General features: G+C 40.5%; 1 protein-coding gene across 4 annotated transcripts in view; it reads left to right on the top strand.

Annotated features, from left to right (window-relative positions):
* Positions 1 to 23888, top strand: part of STAMBP (STAM binding protein) — a 33403-nt gene extending 9515 nt beyond the window's left edge. For 3 of the 4 annotated variants that reach the window (XM_079940062.1, XM_079940063.1, XM_079940061.1), the window contains 8 exons: positions 10579 to 10654; positions 10967 to 11062; positions 12225 to 12588; positions 13633 to 13757; positions 14640 to 14777; positions 20142 to 20254; positions 20827 to 20926; positions 22486 to 23887. In XM_079940062.1, coding sequence (XP_079796188.1) covers positions 10579 to 10654; positions 10967 to 11062; positions 12225 to 12588; positions 13633 to 13757; positions 14640 to 14777; positions 20142 to 20254; positions 20827 to 20926; positions 22486 to 22542 — 1069 coding nt within the window. In that variant the 3' untranslated portion in view covers positions 22543 to 23887. Of the gene's footprint in view, positions 1 to 10578; positions 10655 to 10966; positions 11063 to 12224; positions 12589 to 13632; positions 13758 to 14639; positions 14778 to 20141; positions 20255 to 20826; positions 20927 to 22485 lie in introns of all 4 variants that reach the window. The other variant, XM_079940064.1, reaches the window with a different exon arrangement.
* Positions 23889 to 26506: the final 2618 nt, after the last annotated feature.

Genomic DNA, 26506 nt, shown 5'->3' with positions numbered 1-26506 from the left:
TCATTTCTAATTCTATTGATTTGAGTCTTTTTCCCTTTTTTTCTTGATGAGTCTGGCTAATGGTTTATCAATTTTGTTTATCTTCTCAAAGAACCAGCTTTTAGTTTTATTGATCTTTGCTATTGTTTCCTTCATTTCTTTTTTATTTATTTCTGATCTGATCTTTATGATTTCTTTCCTTCTGCTAACTTTGGGGTTTTTTTGTTCTTCTTTCTTTAATTGCTTTAGGTGTAAGGTTAGGTTGTTTATTTGAGGTTTTTCTTGTTTCTTGAGGTAGGATTGTATTGCTATAAACTTCCCTCTTAGAACTGCTTTTGCTGCATACCACTGGTTTTGGGTCATCGTGTTTTCATTGTCATTTGTTTCTAGGTGTTTTTTGATTTCCTCTTTGATTTCTTCAGTGATCTCTTGGTTTTTAGTAGTGTATTGTTTACCCTCCATATGTTTGTATTTTTTACAGTTTTTTCCTGTAATTAATATCTAGTCTCACAGCATTGTGGTCAGAAGAGATACCTGATATGGTTTCGATTTTCTTAAATTTACCAAGGCTTGATTTGTAACCCAATATATGATGTATCCTGGAGAATGTTCCATTAGCACTTGAGAAGAAAGTGTATTCTACTGTTTTTGGATGGAATGTCCTATAAATATCAGTTAAGTCCATCTTGTTTGATATATCGTTTAAAGCTTGTGTTTCCTTATTTATTTACATTTTGGATGATCTGTCCGTTGGTAAAAGTGAGGTCTAAAGTCCCCTACTGTTATTGTGTTACTGTCGATTTTCCCCTTTTATGGCTGTTAGCCTTTGCCTTACGTTCTGAGGTGCTCCTATGTTGGGTTCATAAATACTTACAATTGTTATATCTTCTCTTTGGATTGATCCCTTGATCATTATGTAGCGTTCTTCTTTGTCTCTTGTAATAGTCTTTATTTTAAAGTCTATTTTGTCTGATATGAGAATTGCTACTCCAGCTTTCTTTTGATTGCCATTTGCATGGAATATCTTTTTCCTCACTTTCAGTCTGTATGGGTCCCTAGGTCTGAAGTGGGTCTCTTGTAGACAGTATATATACGGGTCTTGTTTTTGTGTCCATTTAGCCAGTCTATGTCTTTTGGTTGGAGATTTTTTTTTTTTTCTCCTTCAACAAGTATTTATTGACCATATATGTGACAGGTCACTTGGGATATTACAATGAACGAAACGAAGTCTTAACTCTCATGGAGCTTTTATTCTAGTGTTGAAGACAGATAATAAAAATATATTTTTCAAGTGTTATTAAGTGCTATGAAGCAAAGAAGGGAGCAGAGTGACTGAGAGGTTCTGTTCAATATAGGGCAGCCAGAGAAGGTGACAATTGCTCTGTTAATATTAACAGTATTAATCAATATTGTGCAATAAAATTATCAACTATTAAGCACTTTTTTTGGTGCCTGCAAGAATAAAGATAACAATATTTGAGTACTTCTAGTTCAAGGCATTATTTAACTTACCCTTACAATAAATCTGAGGTCGGTATTATTATTATTTCCTATTTACAGTAGGCAAAAGTGAGCCTTAGAGAGGCTCTTTCAGTTATCTGTTGCTGTGTAACAAAGCATCTCAAAGTTACCGACCTAAAACAACAACTTATTTGCTCATAATTCTGAAATTTGGTCAGGGCTTGATGGGGCCAGCACATCGGCTCACATAGATGGCTTGACTGGAGCTGAAGGATGCACTTCCAAGGTGGCCTCATAAATATGGTTGGCAAATTGGTGCTGTAAACTGGAAGCTTAGCTGGGACCACTGGCAAGGGGCTTCACTTATCTTCCACATGGCCTCTCCAAATAGCAAGGTTGGGCCTCTCACAGCATGGTGGTCTCAGTGTACTTAGACTTCTTAAATGGCCACTAACTTCTTAAATGGGCACCCTAGGGCACAAATGTGGGAGCTACCAGGCCTTCTTAATACCTGGGCTCAGAAGTCTCAGAATGTTTTTCTTGCCATATTCCATTAGTTAAAGGTCACAGAGCCAGCCTAGATTAAAGAGGAGGGACTACTCAGGGTCATGAATGCCAGGAGGCTTGGTTCACTGGGGGCTACCAATGTAATTGAATACTACAGTTTGCCCTTTGGTCTCTAATGATTTATGTTCCTCCTACACGTACAATTATACTCACATATCCCACTACTTCCAAAAGTCTTGTTCCACTTTTACATTGGCTCAAAATCTAGGATCTACCTGTAATCTTAGCTCATGGTACTAAGCACCTCCCTGTATGTTTAGGCCAGAATCACTCATTCTCCTTAATTCCTCTCACTTTCTCCTTCCACTTCAACCAAGCAACCTATATCATTGACTTTACTTCCTAAATATCTCCCTAATCCCTAATCCTAACCCTAATCAGTTCACTTCCTTCCTTTTCCACCTCCTCAATTCTAAGCTACCATAATTGCTACCTGGGCTACGGTGAAACCGGCAGTTGTCTCCGTCATTCTCTCTTGCTCTTCCTTAATTCAGTGATTCTCAATGAGGGTTGATTTTGCCCCTTGGGGACATTTGGCAGTGTCTGGAGACTTTGGTTGTCTGAACTCCATGTGTGGATACGTCTAGCGTGGAGATGCCAAGGATGCTGCTAAACATCCTATAATGTATAGGACAGCCCCCCACACAAAGAATTACCCATCGCAAAGTGTCAATAGTGCTGAGATTGAAAAACCCTGCAATCTTTTCTTCACCAAGTATCCAAAGGTCTTTTTCAAATGTAATCATGTCAACACTCAGCTGAAAAATCTTTGCAAGTCTTCCTACTGATTTTAGGTTAAGAATGTGAACCCCTTTTTTTCTGGTGCATAGGGTCCTCTATAGGGTAGCTCCTACCAGGCTCTTTAGCCTCAGCTTGTGCACTCATCTCTTTGCTTTCTGTGCTCTAGCCACTTGGGCCTTCCTTCAGTCCTATACATATTGCATCTCTCTATGGGACCTTACTCACGCTCTGTCAGAATGCTCTCCCTCCTAACACCCCCCATCCTGACCCTAATTCTAACTGTAACAGAAGAACGAGTGCAGGTGTTGGGGGGAGCTGGCATCTGGGAGAGATTCAGAGGCTCCATATTGATGATTCTGGAGTGCTGAGTGAGGCCACTAAATATACCTCTCTGCTCTCCACTCATTATACAGAATCTTTTTAAAAAGGCATGATGGGACCCAGTGGGGAGGCTTGCAGCTGAATGGAGCAGTGAGGTGGGAGCCTGGCATTGCTGCCCTGAGAGGTGCACTGAGCAGTGCAGGCCCTGGTGGCTCCCAGGCTTCTGGTGCTCCCTACATGGGAATACAGTGATCCTGTCAGAAGCAGAGACTCCCAGGATCTTTGTTAACATTACCTGGCCTTTGGTTGGAGAATTTAGTCCACTTACATTTAAGGTAGTTATTGATATGTATGTTCCTGTTACCATTTTATTAATTGTTTTGAGTTTGTTATTGTAGGTCTTTTTCTTCTTTTGTGTTTCCTGCCTAGAGAAGTTCCTTTAGCATTTGTTGTAAAGCTGGTTTGGTAGTGCTGAATTCTCTTAACTTTTGCTTGTCTGTAAAGGTTTTAATTTGTCCTTCGAATCTGAATGAGATCCTTGCTGGGTACAGTAATCTTGGTTGTAAGTTTTTCCCTTTCATCACTTTAAATATGTCCTGCCACTCCCTTCTGGCTTGCAGAGATTCTGCTGAAAGATCAGCTGTTAACCTTATAGGGATTTCCTTGTATGTTATTTGTAGCTTTTCCCTTGCTGCTTTTAATATTTTTTCTTGTTATTTAATTTTTGATAGTTTGATTAATATGTGTCTTGGCATGTTTCTCCTTGGATTTATCCTGAATGGAACTCTCTGTGCTTCCTGGACTTGATTGCCTATTTCCTTTCCCATATTAGGGAAGTTTTCAATATAATATATATATATATATATATGTATAATCTGTATAATCTGTATATATATATATGTATAATCTGTATATATATATGTATAATCTGTATAATATGTGTATATATATATATATATGTATAATCTCTTCAAATATTTTCTCAGTTCCTTTCTTTTTCTCTTCTTCTTCTGGGACCCCTATAATTCGAACGTTGGTGTGTTTAACGTTGTCCCAGGTGTCTCTGAGACTGTCCTCAATTCTTTTCATTCTTTTTTCTCTATTCTGCTCTGTGGTAGTTATTTCCACTATTTTATCTTCCAGGTCACTTATCCGTTCTTCTGTCTCAGTTATTCTGCTATTGATTCCTTCTAGAGAATTTTAAATTTCATTTATTGTGTTGTTCATCATTGTTTGTTTGCTCTTTAGTTCTTCTAGGTCCTTGTTAAACATTTCTTGTATTTTCTCCATTCTATTTCCAAGATTTTGGATCATCTTTACTATCATTACTTTGAATTCTTTTTCAGGTAGACTGCTTATTTCCTCTTCATTTGTTTGGTCTGGTGGGTTTTTGCCTTGCTTCTTCAGCTGTGTGTTTCTCTTTCTTTTCATTTTGCCTAACTTACTGTGTTTGGGGTCTCCTTTTTGCAGGCTGCAGGTTTGTAGTTCCCACTGTTTTTGGTGTCTGCCCCCAGTGGGTAATGTTGGTTCAGTGGGTTGTGTAGGCTTCCTGGTGAAGGGGACTGGTGCCTGTGTTCTGGTGGATAGGGCTGGATCTTGTCTTTCTGGTGGGCAGGACTGTGTCCGGTGGTGTGTTTTGGGGTGTCTGTGGCCTTATTATGATTTTAGGCAGCCTCTCTGCTAATGGGTGGGGTTGTGTTCCTGTCTTGCTAGTTGTTTGGCATGGGGTGTCCAGAACTGGAGCTTGCTGGTCATTGAGTGGAGCTGGGTCTTAGCGTTGAGATGGAGATCTCTGGGAGAGCTCTCGCTGATTGATATTACATGGGGCAGGGAGGTCTCTGGTAGTCCAATGTCCTGAACTCAGCCCTCCCACTTAAGAGGCTCAGGTCTGACACCCGGCTGGAGCACCAAGACCCTGTCAGTCACACGGCTCAGAAGAAAAGGGAGAAAAATAAAATTAAATTAAATTTAAAAAAGTTATTAAAATAAAAAATAATTTTAAAAATATTATTAAAGTAAAAAATTATAATAAGTAATAAAAAAAGAGAGCAAGCAAACCAATAAACAAATCCACCGTAGTTTGCCAAGCCCTGGCATAGACAGCTCTTTGGAGAAGTTGGGCAGGAAGTAAAGTGGAAAACTGAGGAAGTAATTGAAAGGGACAAGGAGTACATGAATGTGCGTGTGTACATGTACGTGTGTGTGTGCGTGCGTGTGTGTGTGTGTGTGTTTTAAGATCGAAGATTCTAGAGCATACTTTTTGCTGATGGAAAGGATACTGTGGAGAAGGAGAGGCTAACGGTACAGAAAAGAGAGTTTCAGTGTAGAAATAAACTCTTATATAGGCAAGAGGGAGTAGGATTAATGGTACACGGATGCTTAAGAAGTTGTTTTTTTTCTGTGATTTGGTGTTACTTTGAGTGATATGAGTATCAGTGTTAACAACAAGACCGATACGGGGAGTCTGTTCCTGTATGTGGTGTTCTGCTTATAGGACCATTTAACATGATGAACTAGGCCTAGAGGAGAGTTGAGTGAGAGGAGGGTAGAATGTATTACTTAACTTGTTAGATTTGGGGTTTAATTTGGGACTTTGTTGGATTGGCTAGACCTGGATCAATAAATGTAGCTACCTTCGTTTTTCCTGCAGATATCTTCAAGGCCCTAACTCTGATTCTGTGAACTGACAAGCCCTAGGAGTTGCAAAAAAACTAGCTCAGTATTCTTGGTCAGTTTTTCTACCGCAGTTTACTTGGTATATTCCTGTCAGTTAACAACGGCTCACTTTGGCAGTTATTACACTGAGGAGAGAGGAGGGAAGAGGGTAGGCCTCTACCTCACCACTCTTCTGCCTCCCCCCCACTATTGAGTCATTGTTCTAGACCTTTTGCATACTTCAGCTCAGGATTTTAAAGGCATGTTTGTTCTTTTCCCTTGAGCAGTTCAGGCGTCTTAATTATCTCAAGCACATTTCCCCCCTCAGAGGTTTCCCCTACTGTAGGAATGCTTTGCCTTTTGCAGACCCCAGTATAGAAGAAGGATCTTCAACATATTAAATCAGTGCATATTTTCATGGTGAGCACAGACAGTAATCCAGGCGGTGGATTCTTTCGCAGCTTTTTATGGTCATCGACTAGGCTGCATAGAAGAGAGTTACAGAGGACTTAGGATATTCCTGTCTGCTGTGTGAGCCCCCTACAACACAGACCTGCTTTCTGAAAATGGCCTGTCACCTGTGTTGAAAATGTTTACCACCAGGATTGGGGCTTATGGACTGAAGAGGGTTTTCATTTGTGCTCATGCTCACTTTGCTGACTAACTTTTAAGATTGGAAGAAATTAGAGCCCTTAATACATCCATGTTATAGAATTTCTGCTTGACTTTTTAAATTATTTTTACACAAAAGTAATATTTGTTCCTGATTAAAACAAATTTTTTTCAAACCATACAGCAATGGAAATATTAAAGTGAAAAGAAAATTCCCATCCACCAGAGGTAATCACTGTTATGTTTCTTGTGTGTTTATGTGTTTGTTAAGAAAATATGCCCATGCAAACACATGGGCTCATGTCTTTATCCTTTTTTCTTAAAGCCTGAATGAGATCATACAATATACTATTTTCTACAATTTGCTTTCTTAACAGTCATATCTTTCTGCATCAGGACACATTGATCCAGCACCTCATTCTGCCTTAGGGCTGTTTCTTCTGCCTGGAACAGTCTTATCCCAGATATTGTCATGGCTTACTCTTCCAGTCCTTACTTAACTGGTACCTTCTCAGTGATGCCTTCCTTAGCTGCCCTATCTAAAAGCTCAATCCCTTCTCTGTCACTTCTATTCCCCTTCCCTATTAGTGACTTTTTCCTAGCACTGATTATCTATAATACTTTTTATTTTATCTTATTGTCTGTTCCCCCACTGTAATGTACACTCTCTGGTGGGGAGGAATTTGTGACTGTGACATTCACTGCCAAATTGCCAGCCTTTATAATAATTCCTGACCCCACAGTAGATTCTCAGTAAATATTTGTTGAAGGAAAGAGTGAATGGTTATGTTGTTTTTCCACATTTGGGTACACCATAATTTATTAAATAATCCCCTACTGATGGTCATTTAGGTTTTCAGGTTGCCCTACTTTTATGAACAATGCTGTATTGAACAATTTTATACATATATTTTTGTATTATTATAGGATAAATTCATAGAGGTGGAGTTGTGAGTTTAAAGGATATACATTTTTTTTTTTTTTTTTTTTTTTTGCGGTACGCGGGCCTCTCACTGCTGCGGCCCCTCCTGCTGTGGAGCACAGGCCCCAGACGCGCAGGCTCCGCAGTACGTGGGATCCTCCCGGACCGGGGCACGAACCCACGTCCCCCGCATCAGCAGGCGGACTCTCAACCACTGCGCCACCAGGGAAGCCCTAGGATATACACATTTTAAATTTTGAATACTTGGTCTCCCACTCCCCTTCCTCTCCTAAGGAAAAAGGTATTATCAAATTACAGTCCTGCTAAGAGTGTGTAAGGATACCCATTTCTCTATGCCCTTGCCTACACTGATTGTAATCAACTTTTAAGCCTTTGCCAATCTGATAGATGAAAATGATATCTCATCTTAATTTGAATTTCTTTCATATGTAAGTAGAGTACCATTTTATATAATTATTTACCTTTTTATTTACTTTTCTGTGTACCTCTTTTTTTCTATTGTTCCATTAGTTTGTTTTGCTTGTGTTTCGCCAACGCATCTTTGTTTGCTTTGGTACATTTCCTGTCTGTAGGCTGCAACCAGATATAACCCAGAGAACAGTATACATCTGGGCCACAGCTATTCTCTGCCTAGAAAATTTCTAACCCTGGTGTTAACATCTTCATCTCTTCTTCTTGCTCACGTTTTTATTTATTAGTAAAAGCAATCATATAAACATATAGCAGATGTTGGCTATGTGCTAGGCACTGTGCTCAGCATTTTATTTATTTTTAAAAATCTATTTTAATGTCATAGCAGCCCTATCAGGTAGTACTAGTTTGTCTCTGTATATATAATTTATATATAGAGAGAAACTGAGGGATAGTGCTGGAGATCACACAGCTAGTAAGTGCTTAAAGCCAGGATTTGAACCTAAGCAGGGTGGCTCCAGAGCCTGCCCTCCTAACCACCAAGCTCTGTTGCCTCCAGTGTGGGCAGTGGGTTATGCTGCCCATTCTGTTTTCAGGAGATGCTTCTGCCCATATGTCCCTATTCAGAAAATTGACTACAGTTACTGAAACAAGAGAAAGGTATTCATGTTCAGGTCTGGGAGTTTTATCTTATAAGTTAGTTTTCATTACATGGTTCAAAACCAAAATAATAAAATGAAAGGTATATAGTGAAAATTTTCACTCCCACTCTTGTCACATCTACTCTATTTCCCCTGTTCTCTATTTTTGCTAGTTTCTGTATATACTTCCTGTGTTACTTTATATACTTATAAACAAAATAAATGAATATATATACATGCACACAGGCATACCTTGTTTTATTGCACTTTACAGATACTGCATTTTTTTACAAATTGAAGGTTTGTGGCAACCCTGCATTGTCAGATGATTCTTAGCATTTTTTAGCAATAAAGTATTTTAAATTAAAGTGTATATGTTTTTAGACCTAATGCTATTGTACACTTAATAGAGTACACTGTAGTGTAAACATAACTTTTTTATGTACTGAGAAATGAGAAAACTTATGTGGTTCATTTTATTGCAACATTTGCTTTATTGCAGTAGTCTGGAACCAAACCCACAATATCTCTGAGGTGTACCTATATATAATTTTCCCCTTTCTTACATATAAGGTAGCATGTTATATATACTTTTTTGCACTTTGTTTTTTCACTCAGCTCATCCAAAGGTTTTAAGACAATTTATTCATCAGATATTTTTTCAGTGCCTCTTTATACAAGGCACTGTGCTGGCTTTAGAGGAATATACAAAGAAGCATGAAACAGAAATCTCTGGCCTCAGGGACTTTACAGTTCTTCAGGCTGAGAGCATAAATAAAAATAAAGTGTGGTGTTTATATGACATGTTACTTTCTTGACTGATTGAGGCTTCAATACAAAGCACACTTAGCCTGCTGAAGGTAGTGAACGTGTACCTTGGTCTTTCGAGTTACTGAATAATAGGTCTCTTGAGCACAAGATCTATGCCTTATTTATCCTAATATCCTCTTCAGGACTTTATGGTTGAAAAATGAATCTGTGCTTGTTTTAAGTATAGACTTCAAGGAAACTTTTAATTCATTTTTCATGAACCCAAAGGACAATTTTTAGAATTGTTTTGATTTTGGAATTCATCCCTGCCTGAGGGGTCTTATGAAATTGGATTGAAATGAAATTTTCATGTGCCTAATTAGAACAGAAGGAGGATGGTTCATCTATAGACGGTGTGTTTTGGTGGGGATCTTCTTTTCCCTTTACTGAGTTTTCCTCCTTTGTTTCCTCCTACCCATGGGCAGAAAGTGAAAAAGAGTCAGTTAATCCCAACTACATAACAGTGTTTTGTGGCTGTGGGCAAGCTACCCTCAGTTTATTTGTTTTGGGTCTCAGCTTGTGTTTATTACAACGTAATTCTATTGAAAGACATCTTTGTTCAGAACCCCTCCAACAGTTCTGGACATTCCAGGAGCCATGAGGAGGCAGTACGATATAGTGGTTGAAAGAGTAGACTCTGGAACCGGCCTGCTGGCATTGAATTCTGAACCCTCCGTTTTGGCTATGACAAGTTACTGAACTTCTATTATTTTCACCGTCCCCAAGTAGACATCATAAATGTTAGAGGTCTATGAATTGATTCAGTTTATTTTTCCCACTGAGCTTTACAGCCAAGGACAAGAACTGAAAGAGGAAATCTAGCACTTAATGTTTCTCTAAGCACTTCTCATCAGAGATCATAATACACGTTACACATGGAACATGCACATATTACACACATATAACACATGAACTGTCTAAGCATCTCAGTGCTTAATCTGGTGCAAGGAATATTCTTCTTTGATGGAACATGAATCCCAAAGAAGAAAAGCCAGCATCAAAGGTCACACAGAGTTAGAAGTAGTAATAGAATGTGGGTTTTCTCTTAGCCTCCTGTCCTTGGCTGCCAAACTGTTCTCTGAAGAATGATTTGTGAGAGGCCTTTTCCTTTGGAAGCCTGTTACTGTCACAAGAAGAAAAGAATCTCTTTGGAGGTGTATTTTGGGGCGCAGGATAGGCTTTCCTCCCCATCGTTTTTGTTGTAGGAGTCTGGTGCTGCTGCACATCTGATTTGGGAGAAGAGGGAAACACTCTGTTGCTCTTTACAGGGCTAGAGATGAGTGGGGAACATGGCCTGTCAGGGTGTTCCTGTTATCCCTGCATGCCTGGAAACCCATCAAGTAGTCTCTGCAGGGTAAGGGAGTTGCATTGCTTCAGAGTCTTTTGGACATTTGGACATCTTCTTTGCATCACAGTCAATCTGATCTGTTCCCTTAGGCTCTTTATTGAGAAACTACCAAAGCATCGAGATTACAAATCGGCTGTCATTCCTGAAAAGAAAGACACAGTAAAGGTGGGTCTTCACTTTAACTGTTGCCCATCTAAAAGCTTCAGAGAAGCACAAACTAACTCCAAAATATAAGTAGCAGTATCTGCATCTGAGCATCATATCCTGCAAATAGGAGATAAGGCCATTTCACTAGATCAGTTACGAAATATCTGGTATGGTAGGAGGTATTTTAAATTAAATTATTTAAATTTAAATTATTATTTAAATGTTTTTAGAAACATTGTTGCCATTGCCAACTTGACTTCAGTCTTTTTACTTCTCTACTTAATTAGCGGGCAATTGTTCTAACTCCCAGTTTTTGATTTTGTGTCTCAGAAATTAAAGGAGATTGCATTTCCCAAAGCAGAAGAGCTGAAAGCAGAACTGTTAAAACGATATACCAAAGAATATATAGACTATAATGAAGAAAAAGTGAGTATGTAATAGCAAAAAAAAAAAAAAAGGAAATTATTTTGGTTTCTTAGGCTGTGACCTAGGATTCTAATAGATATTTCAACAGATCTTGTGATTTTAATGTGATATTTTACTTTATTGGCAAAGACCAGAAACTCAAAAAAGGTGTTTAGGCTGAGGATTCTAATACAGATTTAGCCTGTTTATCTAAGAGGATGACTTGAGGGACAGAATATCTATTGCTTGTCTGCTATGTCTAGAGCTAGAACCTAAGAACAATGAAAATCGCACTAAAGTATAAGGTTTTTAGATCAGAGAATTTGGGATATTTGATACACATTTGATTATATCCAACATAGGATATACCTGTTTATAATAATTGGGGGTTTTTTCCAAGCTATTTTCAAATGATTCTTGTTAGGAAGAGTCAGTTAAAACACATGAGAAGCTCTGAGACAGTGTCATTGGTCTGTGTCAGGTGAGAACACACACTGCAAGCACTTGCACATTCTTTTGTACACTCTACTGAATTCTGTTCTGGACTCTGATGTTGAAAATTAGCAGAGAGGTGAACAGCTATGTATTTCTACGGTACCCTTAGAGTACTTTAGTGAAATGAGTGAAAATGAGTGAAAACCTTCATGAAGGAGATTATTCCTTGATGTTTCTTAGTAGTTTAAAATGTCACTCTATATTGGACCAATCACCAGAAAAATTTCAGAGCCTTCATTCAGGGTCAAAATTCAACAGAGACCCCCAACATGGCAGTTGTAAGTTTAGATTTGGTTCTGTTTCACAGCCTTACTTGGGATACAGAATGTATACATGGCACACCAGAGGCTAAAATTGTATGACACAGATTATGAGGTGCAGACAGTAAGTTGCCTTGAGATTTTGGTAAAGAAGAAAATGCATTAGTTAAAGTCATTGGGAAAGGGTACCAAGAGGATCAGGACTTTAACTGTTTTTGAAGAATAGGTGTATGGTAGTTAGATAGACAGGAGCAGCAGCTGTTCCATGGGTGTAGAGGTACTAAGGGAAACATGAATTCTGTGTTGGGAACTCACGCTAGAGCAGAAGTACATTTGGGGCAATCTCCCTGCTGAAAAGCCTTGTCCTTCTAAGATGTGAAGTCACTTGAGTATAAAGTGTTAGCCTAACTCGTATTCATTCTTTGTAGAAGAAGGAAGAGGAAGAATTTGCCCGAAACGTAGCCATCCAGCAAGAGCTGGAAAAGGAAAGACAGAGGGTGGCACAACAGAAGCAGCAACAGTTGGAGCAGGAACAGTTCCATGCCTTTGAGGAGATGATCCGGAACCAGGAACTAGAAAAAGAACGACTGAAAATTGTACAGGAGTTTGGGAAGGTGGACCCTGGCCTGGACGGCCCACTGGTACCTGACTTAGAGAAGCCCTCCCTAGATGTGTTCCCCACGGCACCTGTTATATACACACAGCCTTCGGACTGTAATACAACTGTAAGGCCTGCCAAGCCACCTGTAGTGGATAGATCCTTGAAACCTGGAGCATTGAGCAACTCAGAAGGTAGTGAATTCATTTGCTTCCGTACTCTTCTATCTCAGCTGCAACCAAACAGGGTGTCATTGCAGGAGATTCAGCTACAACTACCTCCATGATACCACTCATTAGGCTCTGGTCACAGAAATCCATTTGATTAGTATTACCATACTGTGTTCTATCACAGCTATATTATAAAGTGGACTTTGCTTAAGACATATAGTTTACCTGGGCCAGGTCGATTTTCTGAAGAGCTAATAACATCCTTGAAAGTCAGACCCTCAGCTTTTAAGGGTTATACAGAGATTTGAAATGTTCAGTGAACTAGAGACCACTGTTGACCTTTTGTAAAGGAAATTTGAGATTTATAGTACCACTTTACAGTTCAACCACTGACCTTTAAATAATAAAAAAGAGCTACTGAATTGTGCTTGCCCTGCAAATGTTCCTAATTGGTAAGGAGTTTAGTCAAGGTAAGTATTGTATGTAGTCAGTGATAATTCAGTCTAGCCATAAAAACTGTTGAGTCTTTCCTCCTCTCACCAATGTATGGCTATCTGAGAAAATAACAATAGTGGCAAAATGATGAGTATGCCTTGATTAATAGAATAGATCTTTTTGTTAGGAATTGTCTTTCAAGTAGTCATGTAAGGAGTTCAGCTTCACAGAAGATCCACTTAAAAGCACAAGGTAAGAGTGGGCAAGGGGTGCTGGACTCTTGAAGCCTGGCCTTCAGGTTTCTCCCCATGTACTAGGCAGGTTGTCTCTCACTATTATTCCTGAATAGCTCAGAAACTTCCTTTAAGCAGTAGTTTACCTTTGTGTTAACTTGAATGATTAAAGCCTCTTTTCTTTTCTTGAAATAACATACTCCCAATGGCTGTAGCAAGAGGTTGGAGAAAAGACTTTACAGCCCTTTTTCTTCTGCCATAAGGATGAGATCCCCACGCGCTACCTACAGTTGCGGGACCCCAGTGATTTAGCATTGCTCTCCCAGGGCTGCCAACTCTGAGGTCTGCTTGGGGAGGCTGTGCCCCATGATCTCAGACATTTCTTCTTTCTCCATTACAGCTCCTACAATCGATGGACTGCGCCACGTGGTGGTGCCTGGGAAGCTCTGCCCACGGTTTCTCCAGTTGGCCAGTGCCAACACTGCCCGGGGAGTAGAGACATGTGGAATTCTCTGTGGAAAACTGGTAAAAGACAAATGCTTTCCTGAGCTGAGACTGTTTCTTCCCCCTTGGCCTCCTGTGACTCTCAGAGAAGATACCCAGGGTCAGTTACTCTTTGTGCCAATCCTTCTGCCAAAGAGCCATGGGCAGCGTAATGCAATGTCACCTTGATTTTAGTGACCCTGTATTTGATTGATTTTCAAAGTCCCTTGAACTGAACTGATTATTTTAATGCCAGTGGTAAGAAATACCTAATTCTAAACTTGGTAGGAAGATCCTGTGCATTAGCTTTTGAACACCGACTTTATGGCAGGACCTGGGAATATGAAATATGTAAGGCACGGAGCATGTGTCCGCAAAAAGTACCCCAGCACTTTGGAGAGATGGGAGATATACACCAAAAGATAGATAGTATGTTGACTAGTATGTACAATAAAGGCACTAGGAATTATGAGGAAAGAAGGATCATTAAATGGAGGTGCTTAAAGAACCCATTACTAACTGCTGAATAAACAAACACCTAAGGTGGAATAGACTTCAACTGAGCTTTAAAGGATGGGAAGGGCTTAGGGAAATAGTAAAAGGAAACTACTCTAGACATGAACAAAGGAAGAGAAATGGTACTATACCCAGAGCTTCTTAAGAATCATGAGTAGACCTGTTTGGCTGCAGCAGGAAATTCCCACAGGGCTGTGGGCATCTGTGGCTTTGCAGAGGGCCCCAAACAATGTACTTGGGCAGTCAGGGTTGTGAACATGACTGACATAAGGGACTCACCTCACTTAGAAGACTCATGCTGGGGGGAAGGGCCTTCGCTTGTATAGATGTTTAACTTTCCACTGCTGTGACAGAGTGGGGTTGCCTAAGTGCCAGGGAATTGTGATGAGCTGTTTTCTCATTTGACAGATGAGGAATGAATTTACCATTACCCATGTCCTCATCCCCAAGCAAAGTGCTGGGTCTGATTATTGCAACACCGAGAACGAAGAAGAGCTTTTCCTCATACAGGATCAGCAGGGTCTCATCACACTGGGCTGGATTCACGTAAGCAATTCCGAGCTCTCCAGGGGTTCGTCTCCTCTTCTCACATGATATTATAAACACACTGCTTATTTTTGGCTTGGAGCAGAGTGAATTGTATCCAGACTATTTAGATGGTTGTACTTCCCTCTGTTGGATGCAGACTTGACTTCCCTAGCATACGTAACTGCTTGCACCACAGTATTGATTTCCGGGCATTACTTAGGGCTTTTTAACTTAAAATTTTTTAATGGAAATGAACCTGTTTCCCTAAAGTCCCAATTCCCCTGTGAGCGTGAACAGTGATAGGATGCTAGCCTAGAGTATATGTGGACCTTGACGGTAGAGGCTATGCCTTACTTCGTACAAATGATGTTCCTGAAAGGTATATAAATCAAAATATTTTAAATGAGCCAAGGAAGTTAATTCAGATGCCCCCATTTGGTCTTTCTTAAAGCAGCCTATACCTTTACATAAATCAGAAGGGCCACGAATATAGGAGATTTTCAAGTGTCCGCATGTCTTAACAGTCTTCTGGTAATATTCAGGTAAAATATAATTCCATCCCTAAAGATTACTTCTTAATTTTTCTTTCTATTCCTTTTCAACCCCTCATTCTCATAGACCAAGCTGTTTTCCATATTGTGTGACAGGGTTACATAAAAACAAGGCAGCTCATTTCTGGATTTGGGAAGATTGCACACACTTGTATGTTAGAATTTGGGAAATACTGACCTGTGAGGCAGTCAGTGTGCCTCTGTCCTTTCATAAATATTTGCCTTTTATTGTGTATCCCCCATTATCTTACATGGGGAGTAGAAAACTTGTACCTTATCCGCCAGGGGATACAAATTTGAGTAAGATATGATTTTAGTCTCATAAAGGAGACTGACATATAGACAAGTCATAACTCTTCATGTGAGGCAGAATGTGCCAAGTGCCTCAAGAGGTGCAAACAGCCCTGTGGAATTCAGAGGAGGGAAGGATCACACCTGGGGTGATTTTCTAGAATTTTGACGAGGTGAGCCAAGGGAGAGTTCCATATGGAGGGGACAACACTGGAATAGGCAGACTGTGATCCTGCAGCTTTGAGTGGTCCAGTTTTCTGGGGCTTATGGTTCATATCAGGAAACAGTTGCAGGTAAGCTTTCACATGATACTTTAGGAGCAGTGTTCTGGAGGGTTTTGGGTGGACAGGCAGGATAGTTCTGCTTTTTAGTGAGGAGGTTGAAGCAGGGAGATCATTTAAGAGGTTAATGTGATGATAAAGTCTAATAATGATGAGAGCTACGGTGATAGCAGTGCATTTGGGAAGGAAGAGATAAATGTAGGATTTCAGAGGATGTGGGGAATGAGTAAGAGAGGATGATGAGTAAGTGATGACTTAGAGATTTCAGGCCTGACTCATGGGGGTGGCAATGATTAATCATCTCATAAGCAGAAACAGAGGCTCCAGCAGGAGAGCTTACTTGGAAGTGGGGCAAATGGTGTCTTCCGTTGTGAGTATTTGACATTATATTGGTGGAGGTAATTATCAGGCAGTTGGAACTTGGGAACACGGTCTAGGTGGGAAAGAGAACCGGGAGACCTCTGCATACAGCTGACCTTGGAAGCCTTGGAACTGGAGGAGGGTGGAGAACAGGAAGAGATTCACTGGCAGCTTGAAGGACAGGCCACTTAGGGGAGCGTAGGGAGTAGTCAGTCATGAAGCGAGATGGCAGAGAAAGGTGAGGGGAGTGTTAAGGCGCAGATGCCAAAGGAGGAGGAACATCTTAAGAAGAAGCTTCAGGATGTTAACTATGTCACATGCTGCAGAGAGATGAAGACTTGTATGAGCCCTTTGGATTTGATGAGGTCATTGATGACCTCAATTTAGTGGGTTTTATGCAGATTAAAAAGGTTTAAGAAGTAATGGATATTGAGGTTGTGGTGATAGTGAAATATATACTGATTTTTTGAAGAGCTTAGCACTGACTAAAGGAAAGGAAAGAGATGGAATGGTGGCTTAAGGAATAGCCAGGTCGAGAGAGTTTGCTTGATTTATGGTTTAGTGTGAAAATGTGTTCTGTTTTTATTTTGTTTTTTTTTTAAACCTTTATATTTGAAATGTGTATAAGAAAGTACATAAAATAAACGTGCACTTTAATGAATCATTAAACAAACATCTGTGTGCATACATTACCTAGGTCAAGAAATAGAGCGTCGCCAGAAGCACACTCCCACCTCCATGTCCTGCCCAGTTACCCTTCCTCTCTGGTATAGATAGTCCCTCACTTGACATTTCTGGAAATTCTTTGCTTTTCTTTATAGCTTTACCACCTAAGTGTGTATCCCTAAACCCAATAGTTTAGTTTTGCCTGGTTTTGAACTTTATGTAAATAGAATTGTATAATATGTATTTTTTTGTACTTGGCTTCTTTTGCTCAATTTTCTTTTTTTTTTTTTTGCGGTACGCGAACCTCTCACTGTTGTGGCCTCTCGCGTTCTGGAGTACAGGCTCCGGATGCGCAGGCTCAGCAGCCGTGGCTCACGGGCCCAGCCGCTCCACGGCATGTGGGATCTTCCCAGACCGGGGCATGAACCCGTGTCCCCTGCATCGGCAGGCGGACTCTCAACCACTACACCACCAGGGAAGCCCTTTTACTCAGTTTTTAAGGTTCATCTGCATTCTTGTGTATAGTTGTCTGAACATTTTTTTAAAAAAATATATTTATTTATTTATTTATTTTTGGCTGCGTTGGGTCTTCGTTGCTGAGCGCAGGCTTTCTCTAGTTGCAGCGAGCAGGGGCTACTCTTTGTTGCAGTGCATGGTCTTATTGCACTGGCTTCTCTTGTTGCAGAGCATGGGCTCTAGGTGTGCAGGCTCAGTAGTTGTGGCACACAGGCGGGCTTAGTTGCTCCGCGGCATGTGGGATCTTCCTGGACCAGGGCTCAAACCCGTGTCGCCTGCATTGGCGGGCGGATTCTTAACTACTGTGCCACCAGGGAAGTCCCTGAACATGTTTTTAAGCCCAGTGAGCTGGTGGAGTATAGTGGAGCCTGTGCAGCAGATGTCAGAGGTCAGGAGAGACAAGGTAATGGAAGATAGGAAAGTATTAAATCAGAAGTACAAAAAGGGAGTCATCTTCATATGGGGGAGAAAACACTCACTCCTCTGAGACAGAATTGAAGGAAGAAAGAAAGATACCGAGAGATTTTTGAGGTTATAATTGGAGGGGTTGAGGGAACTCATTTTAGGTGATCTTGCTATCAACAAGGTTGAAGTCTAGATCCACTGCTCAGCAGGAGGAGACAGATAAGTTTAAAAACTGGAGAAGATGGGGAAAGTTTGGAATAATTTCTGTTTAGACTTCAGGTAGATCTTAGCCACAAATGAGTAAAAGGATTTTTAATATCAGTGGGGGCCTAGCTAGGAAGAAATTTAGAGCCTAAATTGATAGTATTCCAGCTTTTTTTCCCCATGATATTTCTGTAGCATTCCTTCCTAACTTGGGATTGAAAGCAAACAAAAGCAGACCATAACGTTTGCTCAGATCTTAAAATTGGCAAGAGGAGAAGGCAAAAGGTCAGTTCTTCCTTCTGTACCTTGCCAGCTATATAAATCAGGTTCCCTGGTCAAAAACTTTGTATGGTCATGTTTATCACCAACTATTGTGTAACCCCCAATTCAGTATTCAAGGCACTCCTTCACCTTGTCTTACCTGGCATTGCTCTCCTGTGGCTGCCCTACTCATCCAGGCACCCAGGCTACCCTGGGCATTCACTCTCCTCACTTATTTCTGCTCCTTTAGTGTATTGTTTTCTCTTCATAAAAATGCTTGCCTCTGTCACCAGCATGGTGGACACAGTGAGCGTAACTGTTTTTTCAAGAAACTTGACTGTAAAGGGAAGGAGAGAAGGTACAGTAGTTAGTGGGGAGCAGAGGCTCAAACAAGATTTTTTGGTTTAGTTTAACAATTATTTATTGATCCCCTGCTATGTATCTGTATATCATCTTTCTAGCTAACCCAGCTTTAGATTGGAGGCCTTCATCAGCTTGTGTAGGTCTTATTTGTTCTCAGTTAAAATTTCAGGCTGTAACCATGGGCTGTAGGGTGTTGGCACAGGCTGTTTGTCCCTAACAGTCTATAGGATCATATTCGTATTAGGTAGAAACTGTTTCTCCCTTGTGGTCATGAAAGTTCTTTCCTTCCCCATGCAGACCTGTGTGTAGATTTACTGTCAGCACTCAGCTAACATGTTCCTGTATTACAGACCTCTTCCACAATGAGCTGGTCACAGCATTCTATGCAGTTGTGCTTCTCAGATGAGGCTGCACATAAGAATCATTTAATGAGCTTTAAAGAAAAAAATTTCCTTCTCAGGATGGATATTTCCAGGGTGGGGTGCAGGAGCCTGTGCTTTTGACAAGTTCCTCAGAAGCTTCATTTTTTGCACAACAGGGTTGAAAACACTGGTCAAGGGCACATATTTCTTTTCTGTGCTTTTCTGTCAGTAAAGATTGGTGGTCTTTTTGAGTCATATTGGGTCTTTCTTTTTCCATCCTTGTTATCTCACACCCCCTCTGAGATGAACGTAAGTCATTATATGGTCCATTTGTGTACAAAGAGTGTGATCAATGAAACATTAAATAACTGTGGGATTCCAGTGGTTAGGACTCAGTGCTTTCACTGCTGTGGCCTAGGTTCAATACCTGGTTGGGGAACTAAGATGCCACAAGCCACGAGGTGTGGCCAAAACAAAAACCATTAAGTAACTGAAAACAGATGAGATAAACAATGTAATTTAGATGGTGCTTTAACTGATTACCCTCAAAATTCAATATCTTGGTTTTTTTCTCAAATAAGACAGGGTCCTTTGTGTGATTTAACTACCCTTCTGAAATCCCAGTAACCCTCTGCCTCTCATATCCTTGAAAGATATGCTTTAACCACAGGGCAGCTTTTGCTACTTTTGCCTATAGAGCCCCAGACTCATGCTTGACCTTTTAACCCCTCCATCAGGAAGAAGAATCATTCATCTAACTGTGCTTTGTTAAGTCCTTGACTTCTACTAGGTTGTTGTATTGGGCAGCATGTACTGTCTGATCCAGTATGGGAGACGCCATTGTGTTGAGAGAGCTTGTGAGTAGCCAGATAAGTCTTGATGGTCAATTAGAAATTGAGTCTCTTCACATACTCATGTTACACTGTACTCGTTTACAGTGCTGGGAAGGAGGTTCATTACTTATTATGAACTTCAGGCATATTCCTCATGGCTGCTAATGGCTTTGTACGTAAGGAGATCGTAGCAAGTTATTGAGAATTACTTGGCTCTACCTTCCTTCATGGGCCAGGCTTGACTGTGTATTCTCGCTGAAGGGGTCCCTGCCTTTTTTTCTCTTCTCAGACTCATCCCACGCAGACCGCCTTCCTCTCCAGTGTTGACCTACACACTCACTGCTCCTACCAGATGATGTTGCCAGAGTCGATAGCCATTGTTTGTTCCCCCAAGTTCCAGGAGTAAGTACATAGGGTGTGGTTCAGGGTTTTGCAAGGAGATAGCCGGGGAAAAGCCTCAGAGGAAACATTCTCCATTCTTAAGACCTTGTTCTCTATAAAATATATAGATTGTGGTATTGATTGGCTTTTTAAAAAGGCTTCCTTTTAAGTCCTGTATCCTGATAAACCTACTCTAACTTGTTTACAAAAGTATCCAAGCAACAACCTAGATGCTTTTATAAGAAAAGGACATAAAAAATTTGAAGTGTTTGACTTGAAGCAGTAGGAATTTCAAGAGATTGATATCAGATTAGAAAATTTCAAAATCCAACAGATTATCTCCAAAAGTTACTTTTTCATTCTAAATCCTGTTATTTACTATGAATTCTCCCAGTAAAAGTAGCGTAGTGGCGGTGATGAGTCATTCTCTAACTGATTCATTCACCAGAGAAGAGACCTATGAGCCAGCATACTTTTGAGGCTGTCTCAAAGTGAGCTCTTCACTGCTCTGTGTGTGTGTTTGTGTGTGTGTGTGTGTGTGTGATTGAGGGGACACCTTTGCTTGATTCTAGATCTGCTTTTTCTTATTTCAGAACTGGATTCTTTAGACTAACTGACCACGGACTAGAGGAGATTTCTTCCTGTCGCCAGAAAGGATTTCATCCACACAGCAAGGATCCACCTCTCTTCTGTGTATGTATCTATGTAGAAGAAATCGGAGCTGTGCTTTAACCAGGGAGGACAGTAAGAGCTGATGAGGCACATTGTCCTTTGTGACACACATAGAAGATCAGCCTTGTCACTTATTTTTCCAAATCTTCCTAATAAAAACATACATGGGAAGCGGTGTGGGATAGGAAGGAGTTTGAGTCTTAGCTCTGCTACTTAAGGACTGTGTGTCTTTGATCAAGTTACTTAACCTTCCTGGGCCTCAGCTTTCTCATCTGTAAATGAAGATGATAATAATAATAATACGTACTTGAATAGGGTTATTGACAGGATTAAATGAAGTGATGCACAGAAAGTACCAAGTGCAGTAGCTTGCTTATTAAATGTTAGGTTTTTTCCTTCATCATCATCAGTTGCTAAGCCTGCACTTCAATAAGAGATTTGAATTCAAAAGAAAAAGCCACTTAAGTATATTTAATTGTGGAATATTGCTTTTAATTTGATTTTAGATAACAGGGATTTTTATGACCTTATTAGAAAGTTTTTTTCCCCAAGTGGTATTCCGTGAGTAAAAAGTTTCAGTTGCTGATAAGTATGTTTCAATTTTTCCCCTCAAATCTAATGTGATAGTATTGCTTCACTCCATGCTGGCCATGGAGTATTATTATTTCTTTTGGGTTTCCTGAAAAGTGACCAATATGGAAAAGGGAGTCAGACCCTTGTCACATAAAAGAAACTGGGGGTGTTTAGGAGAGAACCCCAGGGAGCATCTGAGAACTGACTATAAGTGTTAGAAGAATTGTTGTATAAAAAGGTATTGGGTGTGACTCCCAGAACTAAAACTTAAGACCCTGTGGGATGACAGTTTTCAGCTGAGTATGAGAAAGAACTTTCTGACAGACTTGTTCACAAATAGGTTAGCCTGCCTTGGAATATAATAAATGTCTAGGTACCAGGATGTTGAAACAGAGGCTATACAATCCCCCAGAAATGCCTAGGCTTTCAGTTAGGATGAACCCTTATGCATGCCAAGAGGGAGTATTCCCCATGTGAGAGTAGGTGTACTTTATTATCTGGTTGACATAATAACCCAAAAAACTGCAATGAATTCAGCAGTTATTTAAAATAAATGTATATTTTACGAATGACTCTAGAATATACATACATTTGAAAAATAAATGAAGGTATATGGGCCCACATTGATTCAGGCTACAGCCTATTGATTCTGGGTTGGTGGAAGTAATAATTCCCAGACCCCTTACCATAACAGCCATTTAAGTAGCAGTCTGGCTGCCAGCCTGGGAACCACTAGCCAGAATAAGCATTGTAAATAGGAGTTTTGTTTGTTTGGGTTTTTCTTAAACATATATATTTATATATCATGACAATATACAAAAGATATAAGAAGTTAGGCAGTGAGCTGCTTATTGTAAATAGCTTTTAAACTTGCTTTTCAAAGATAAGAAAGCACACAGGAAGTTAAGTAAAAGATATCTTCCATGACTTCAACAAGTAAGGAGTTTTAAAGATGACTTTTCAGAATTTTCCAGGACTTTCCCTTTCTTTCTTTTTCCCTGTTGCAGAGCTGCAGCCACGTGACTGTTGTGGACAGAGCAGTGACCATCACAGACCTTCGATGAGAGTTTGACTCAGACACTTCCCAAGAACTATAAAACCATATCAGTGTACTGGTAGCCCCTTAATTTAAACTTTCCAGAAAGCTCTGGAAGCTTTTTAAAACAGAATAGAACGTATCACCTGGGGGAGAACTGATTTTCTATTTCTGGTTTGAAAAGAAATAATTGAATATGTTTTTTAGGCACATCTGGAAAATAGCATGATCATGCTAAAGCAACTTTTCAGTCTGCCTGTAACTAAAAAATTAAGTTGAAAAAATGTTGTAATGAACACTTATATACCCTTTGTTCTAGATTCACCAATTGTTAACATTTTTTCCCCTCTCAGAGATCCTTCTAATTTCTCGGCCAACTTGTTTATTGTTTACCTTTGGACTAATTAAGGGCATCTATGCAGAAATTTGGAAGCCATTTAGAAAATCTTTGGGTTTTTCTGTGGTTTATGGCAATATTAATGAAGCTTATCATAAGGCTGAGGGAGAGCTTGCTGTGTTTGACCAGATGGTGAGGCCCAAGAACCCTGAAGAATGATTTTGTCAGGAGTTATTGTTATTTAACAAATATTTAGGGATATTTTTTCTTCTACAATAAAATAACAACTATATATTTTTTTGTGCTCTAGAATGATCTGTTGGATCAAGCATTGTCTAGAGAGGTTAACTAAATGGTCTGGTTATTTGGGGAAAGGTGAGGGGAGAATGGAATTTGAGATGTACCAACATTGAAGGTATGTCCCAGTTCACTTTTAATTGTTCAGTCTTTTCTCTCTGCCTTTTGCCATCTTCCAGGACTGTGAAGTCATCTCTGTTCTTTTGGTGCTATCTCAAGTCGGTCATCCCATTCACTTCCTCCTTATGCCCTAAAAGCTTTCAGCTGAGGATAATAGAGCCTTTGTTTGGAGTACCAGGTTACACTCCAAATAAATGATTATATTCCCATGCCACCCCACCCTGCTGGTTTTATTGTGTTGGCTCTTCCTTTCTGACTTAGGCAACATCTAGGAAGATGTTTGAAGCTGCAGTTGATTCTGTATTTTTTCTATGAGCTGAGCCTAGTGTTATAAGGTGGCCCAGAAATTAATGGTATTGTTTGTGTCCTCTCTGGTCAGGGCAGGAGAGTAAATGCCTTGGATAGGAGAATGATTTCTTTTTGTATCAAAATTCTGTGGTAAAGAAAATTTGCAAATGTATGAAGTTTTGCTTCATCTTAAAATTTTGTGTCCCGAATATATTCAGTCTTTATTGCTTAGGTTAGCAGCCCTTGAACTTTTCCCCCAAAAGCCAAGTGTCTATATTCTTGTTTTTCTCATAAGTTCTTAACTCCAAAGATACTAGAAGTTCTTTGTTCTGCAGTTTCAGAGTAGGTGGGAATGTGGAGGTAGGTGGGTCTGGGCAAGGGAAAGAGAACCTCTCTGGTCACTGCCCTCCTTTCCTGCCGTAGCCCCAGAGGCAGCCTGGACTGCTCCCTTTGCCCTTAACAGTCCTACAATTGCCTGGCCCTGCACTTTCCAGGAAATTCACCCCTTCTTTCCATTCTCAAGGCTGCTGCTTAGTTTAGGATCTTATTACCCCTTACTTGAACTATTGCAATAGACTTTTTACCAGGTCTCTTTGTTTTTAGTGTTTCTTGACTCTAGTCTTTTCTGCCCAGTACAGTCAGGAGAAGTTTCCCACATTACAGCCATCCTCATGTTTCCTCACTTGCTCAAAAACCTACAATAGCTTTCCACTGCTTAAAATCTAAATTTAGCCCTTATTCCAAACCTTCTACATATGGCCACATAAAGCTCTTACCCCTGACTACACATTCAAACACCTGGGGAGCTTTTTAAAAAATACTGATACTCACACTCCACCACCCCCCAACCAGTGAAATCCAAATCTCTGGAGAGGGATCCCAGACATTGTTTGTTTCTGTTTTTGTCTTTTAAGCTGCTAGGATTCTCAAGTGCAGCCAGGGTTGAAAACCACTGTATTAGTCATTTATACTGGGGAGTTTTGAACTGATTCATCAGTCTCTGCACATCATAGACATTCAGAAAATGTTTGTTGAACCAAAGTGAACTGTATCATAGATTGCAACCACATTGATCATTTACTGTTTACCAGATCGCCACATTTTCTTGCCTCCACACCTGTGCAGAAGAAATCTCAGTAAATGGATGGGTGCAGGAAATCAGTCTGCAGTTGTCCTCTTCAGACCTGCTACAGTCTAGCCACGAAAGTGGTACTTTGCACAGGCCAGCTTTAGTGTCTCACTTCACCCTACATCTGTGGAAGAGACATGCTATCAAGCCAGCTCACAAGGAAGCAGGGAGACTGGATAGGGCAGTGAGAGAAAAGGAGCCAGAACTGTAGGGAAAGGAGGAAAGGAATATTGTGAATAAAAGGAAGTCAGACCACAAAACCTGAGGAAAGAAGCTTGTATTGAAAGGGTAAAAACTACTTGATAAAGAGACTGACTTCTGGGCTCCTGAAAGCCTTTCCACTCTCCCAAGCCACACAAGTGCGATACTTACTGGTCTGGACTGAGTGGGGAGAGAGAAGCAGTATCTGATTGCATCCCAGCTGGCCTCAGAGGCACAGACCCTCCAAAGTGCCGTGGGCCAGGTGCAGAGACGCTGGTGAAGACTCTGCTGGGGGTCAGGGCAGGCCTGGGTTTTTTCAGCTGATTACTTCCACGTACTCCTAATTGAATACCACCAAAGAGGAAGAAAAAAACCACTTAAGCCTTATAATGCTCTCTTGGGTGCCAGACACCTTAAAAGCCATGGTGGGAAGCATTCACTAGTGGGGGGGATCATTCCCTAGTGTCATGGTGGATACTTGTTGTTTGAGAAGCAAGGGTTTCCACTTCCATTTGGCACCCCAGAGTTTAAAATCATAATGCCTATCCCCTTTGACTTTGGTCACCTCTGGGTTTCAGTTACCCCAGTGGAAGGAGCTTTTCATGTGGGGGTTGACAGGACTGGAGACCGCTAGGAGCAAAGCCTCAATGACATGAGGGCCCAGTGAATCCTGTGACTTTGGTCTGCTTCAAGTGGATTTTGAGAACAGTTTTCAGATCAGACCAGATGTTGTTCCCTAGAAAACAGTCCAGTTTGTATTGTGCCTCCCAGCCCCTCCCCACTATATCTCAGTATATTAACCCCACCTGGGTTTGGAGACCAGTTTGTTCAAGGATCTTTCAAGTGCGTGAGCCCGGAGTGGAACTTCAGAGGCAAGGCTTCTTTCTTTTTGTGAGGAGCTTTGCTTGAGGCACTGAGAAGGCCTGTTTGGAACACTGGAGCATTATCCTCTTGAGAGGAAGTGCCAGGCTGAACATTAAAGACTTTGCTTCTAGGCTCAACTGTTCATTCACCAGGAAGTCACTGAACTTCCCAAACTTCTTTAAAATTCTGTGAAGTGGGATCAGTCTAATATACCTACCTCGAATGAGGATAGAATGAACTCCATATGCAACTATGAGAGTTGTAAAGATGCTATTCAATATAAAGATTTAAACTACTTGTTATTTGTATCTCTGCAAGTGTTAGAGTTGAGGTGCCGTTACTTCCACCTGCGAGACCTCTACCTCCTCCAGCTTCCAGCTAGAGGACTCCTCAGATAGATTCACATTCTTTATCACTAACAGAGCCTCAGCTCCAAATATCTTTTCTGGTCTGCCCTGATGTTCTGAACTGGAAAACTGAGAACCTCAAGAATCAGAAGAAACATTCCAAATTTCTACTCATTTCCCTTAAGACCCAGAGCAGAGCCAGGACCTAAAGAGATTGCACCGTATCTTTTAACCCTTGGTTCCATCCCACTCTTGTTTGAACCTCCCACTTTTGTTGTTCCAACTATTTCTTGAGGTGAAAGAATTGGAAGAGAACTTTGATCCTCTTCACAGAAGTCTTTATTCTTTAGTCCAGGGTTGAATTTTTTGTTAACCTTTGCCTACTTGGGGTTAGAAGTGGGCCTTACTC

Source organism: Stenella coeruleoalba (genome assembly GCF_951394435.1).
Source record: "Stenella coeruleoalba genome assembly, chromosome: 13".
Classification (NCBI taxonomy): Eukaryota; Metazoa; Chordata; class Mammalia; order Artiodactyla; family Delphinidae; genus Stenella; species Stenella coeruleoalba.
Note: the sequence above shows the minus strand (reverse complement) of the source record. Positions and strands in the feature narration are given on the sequence as shown.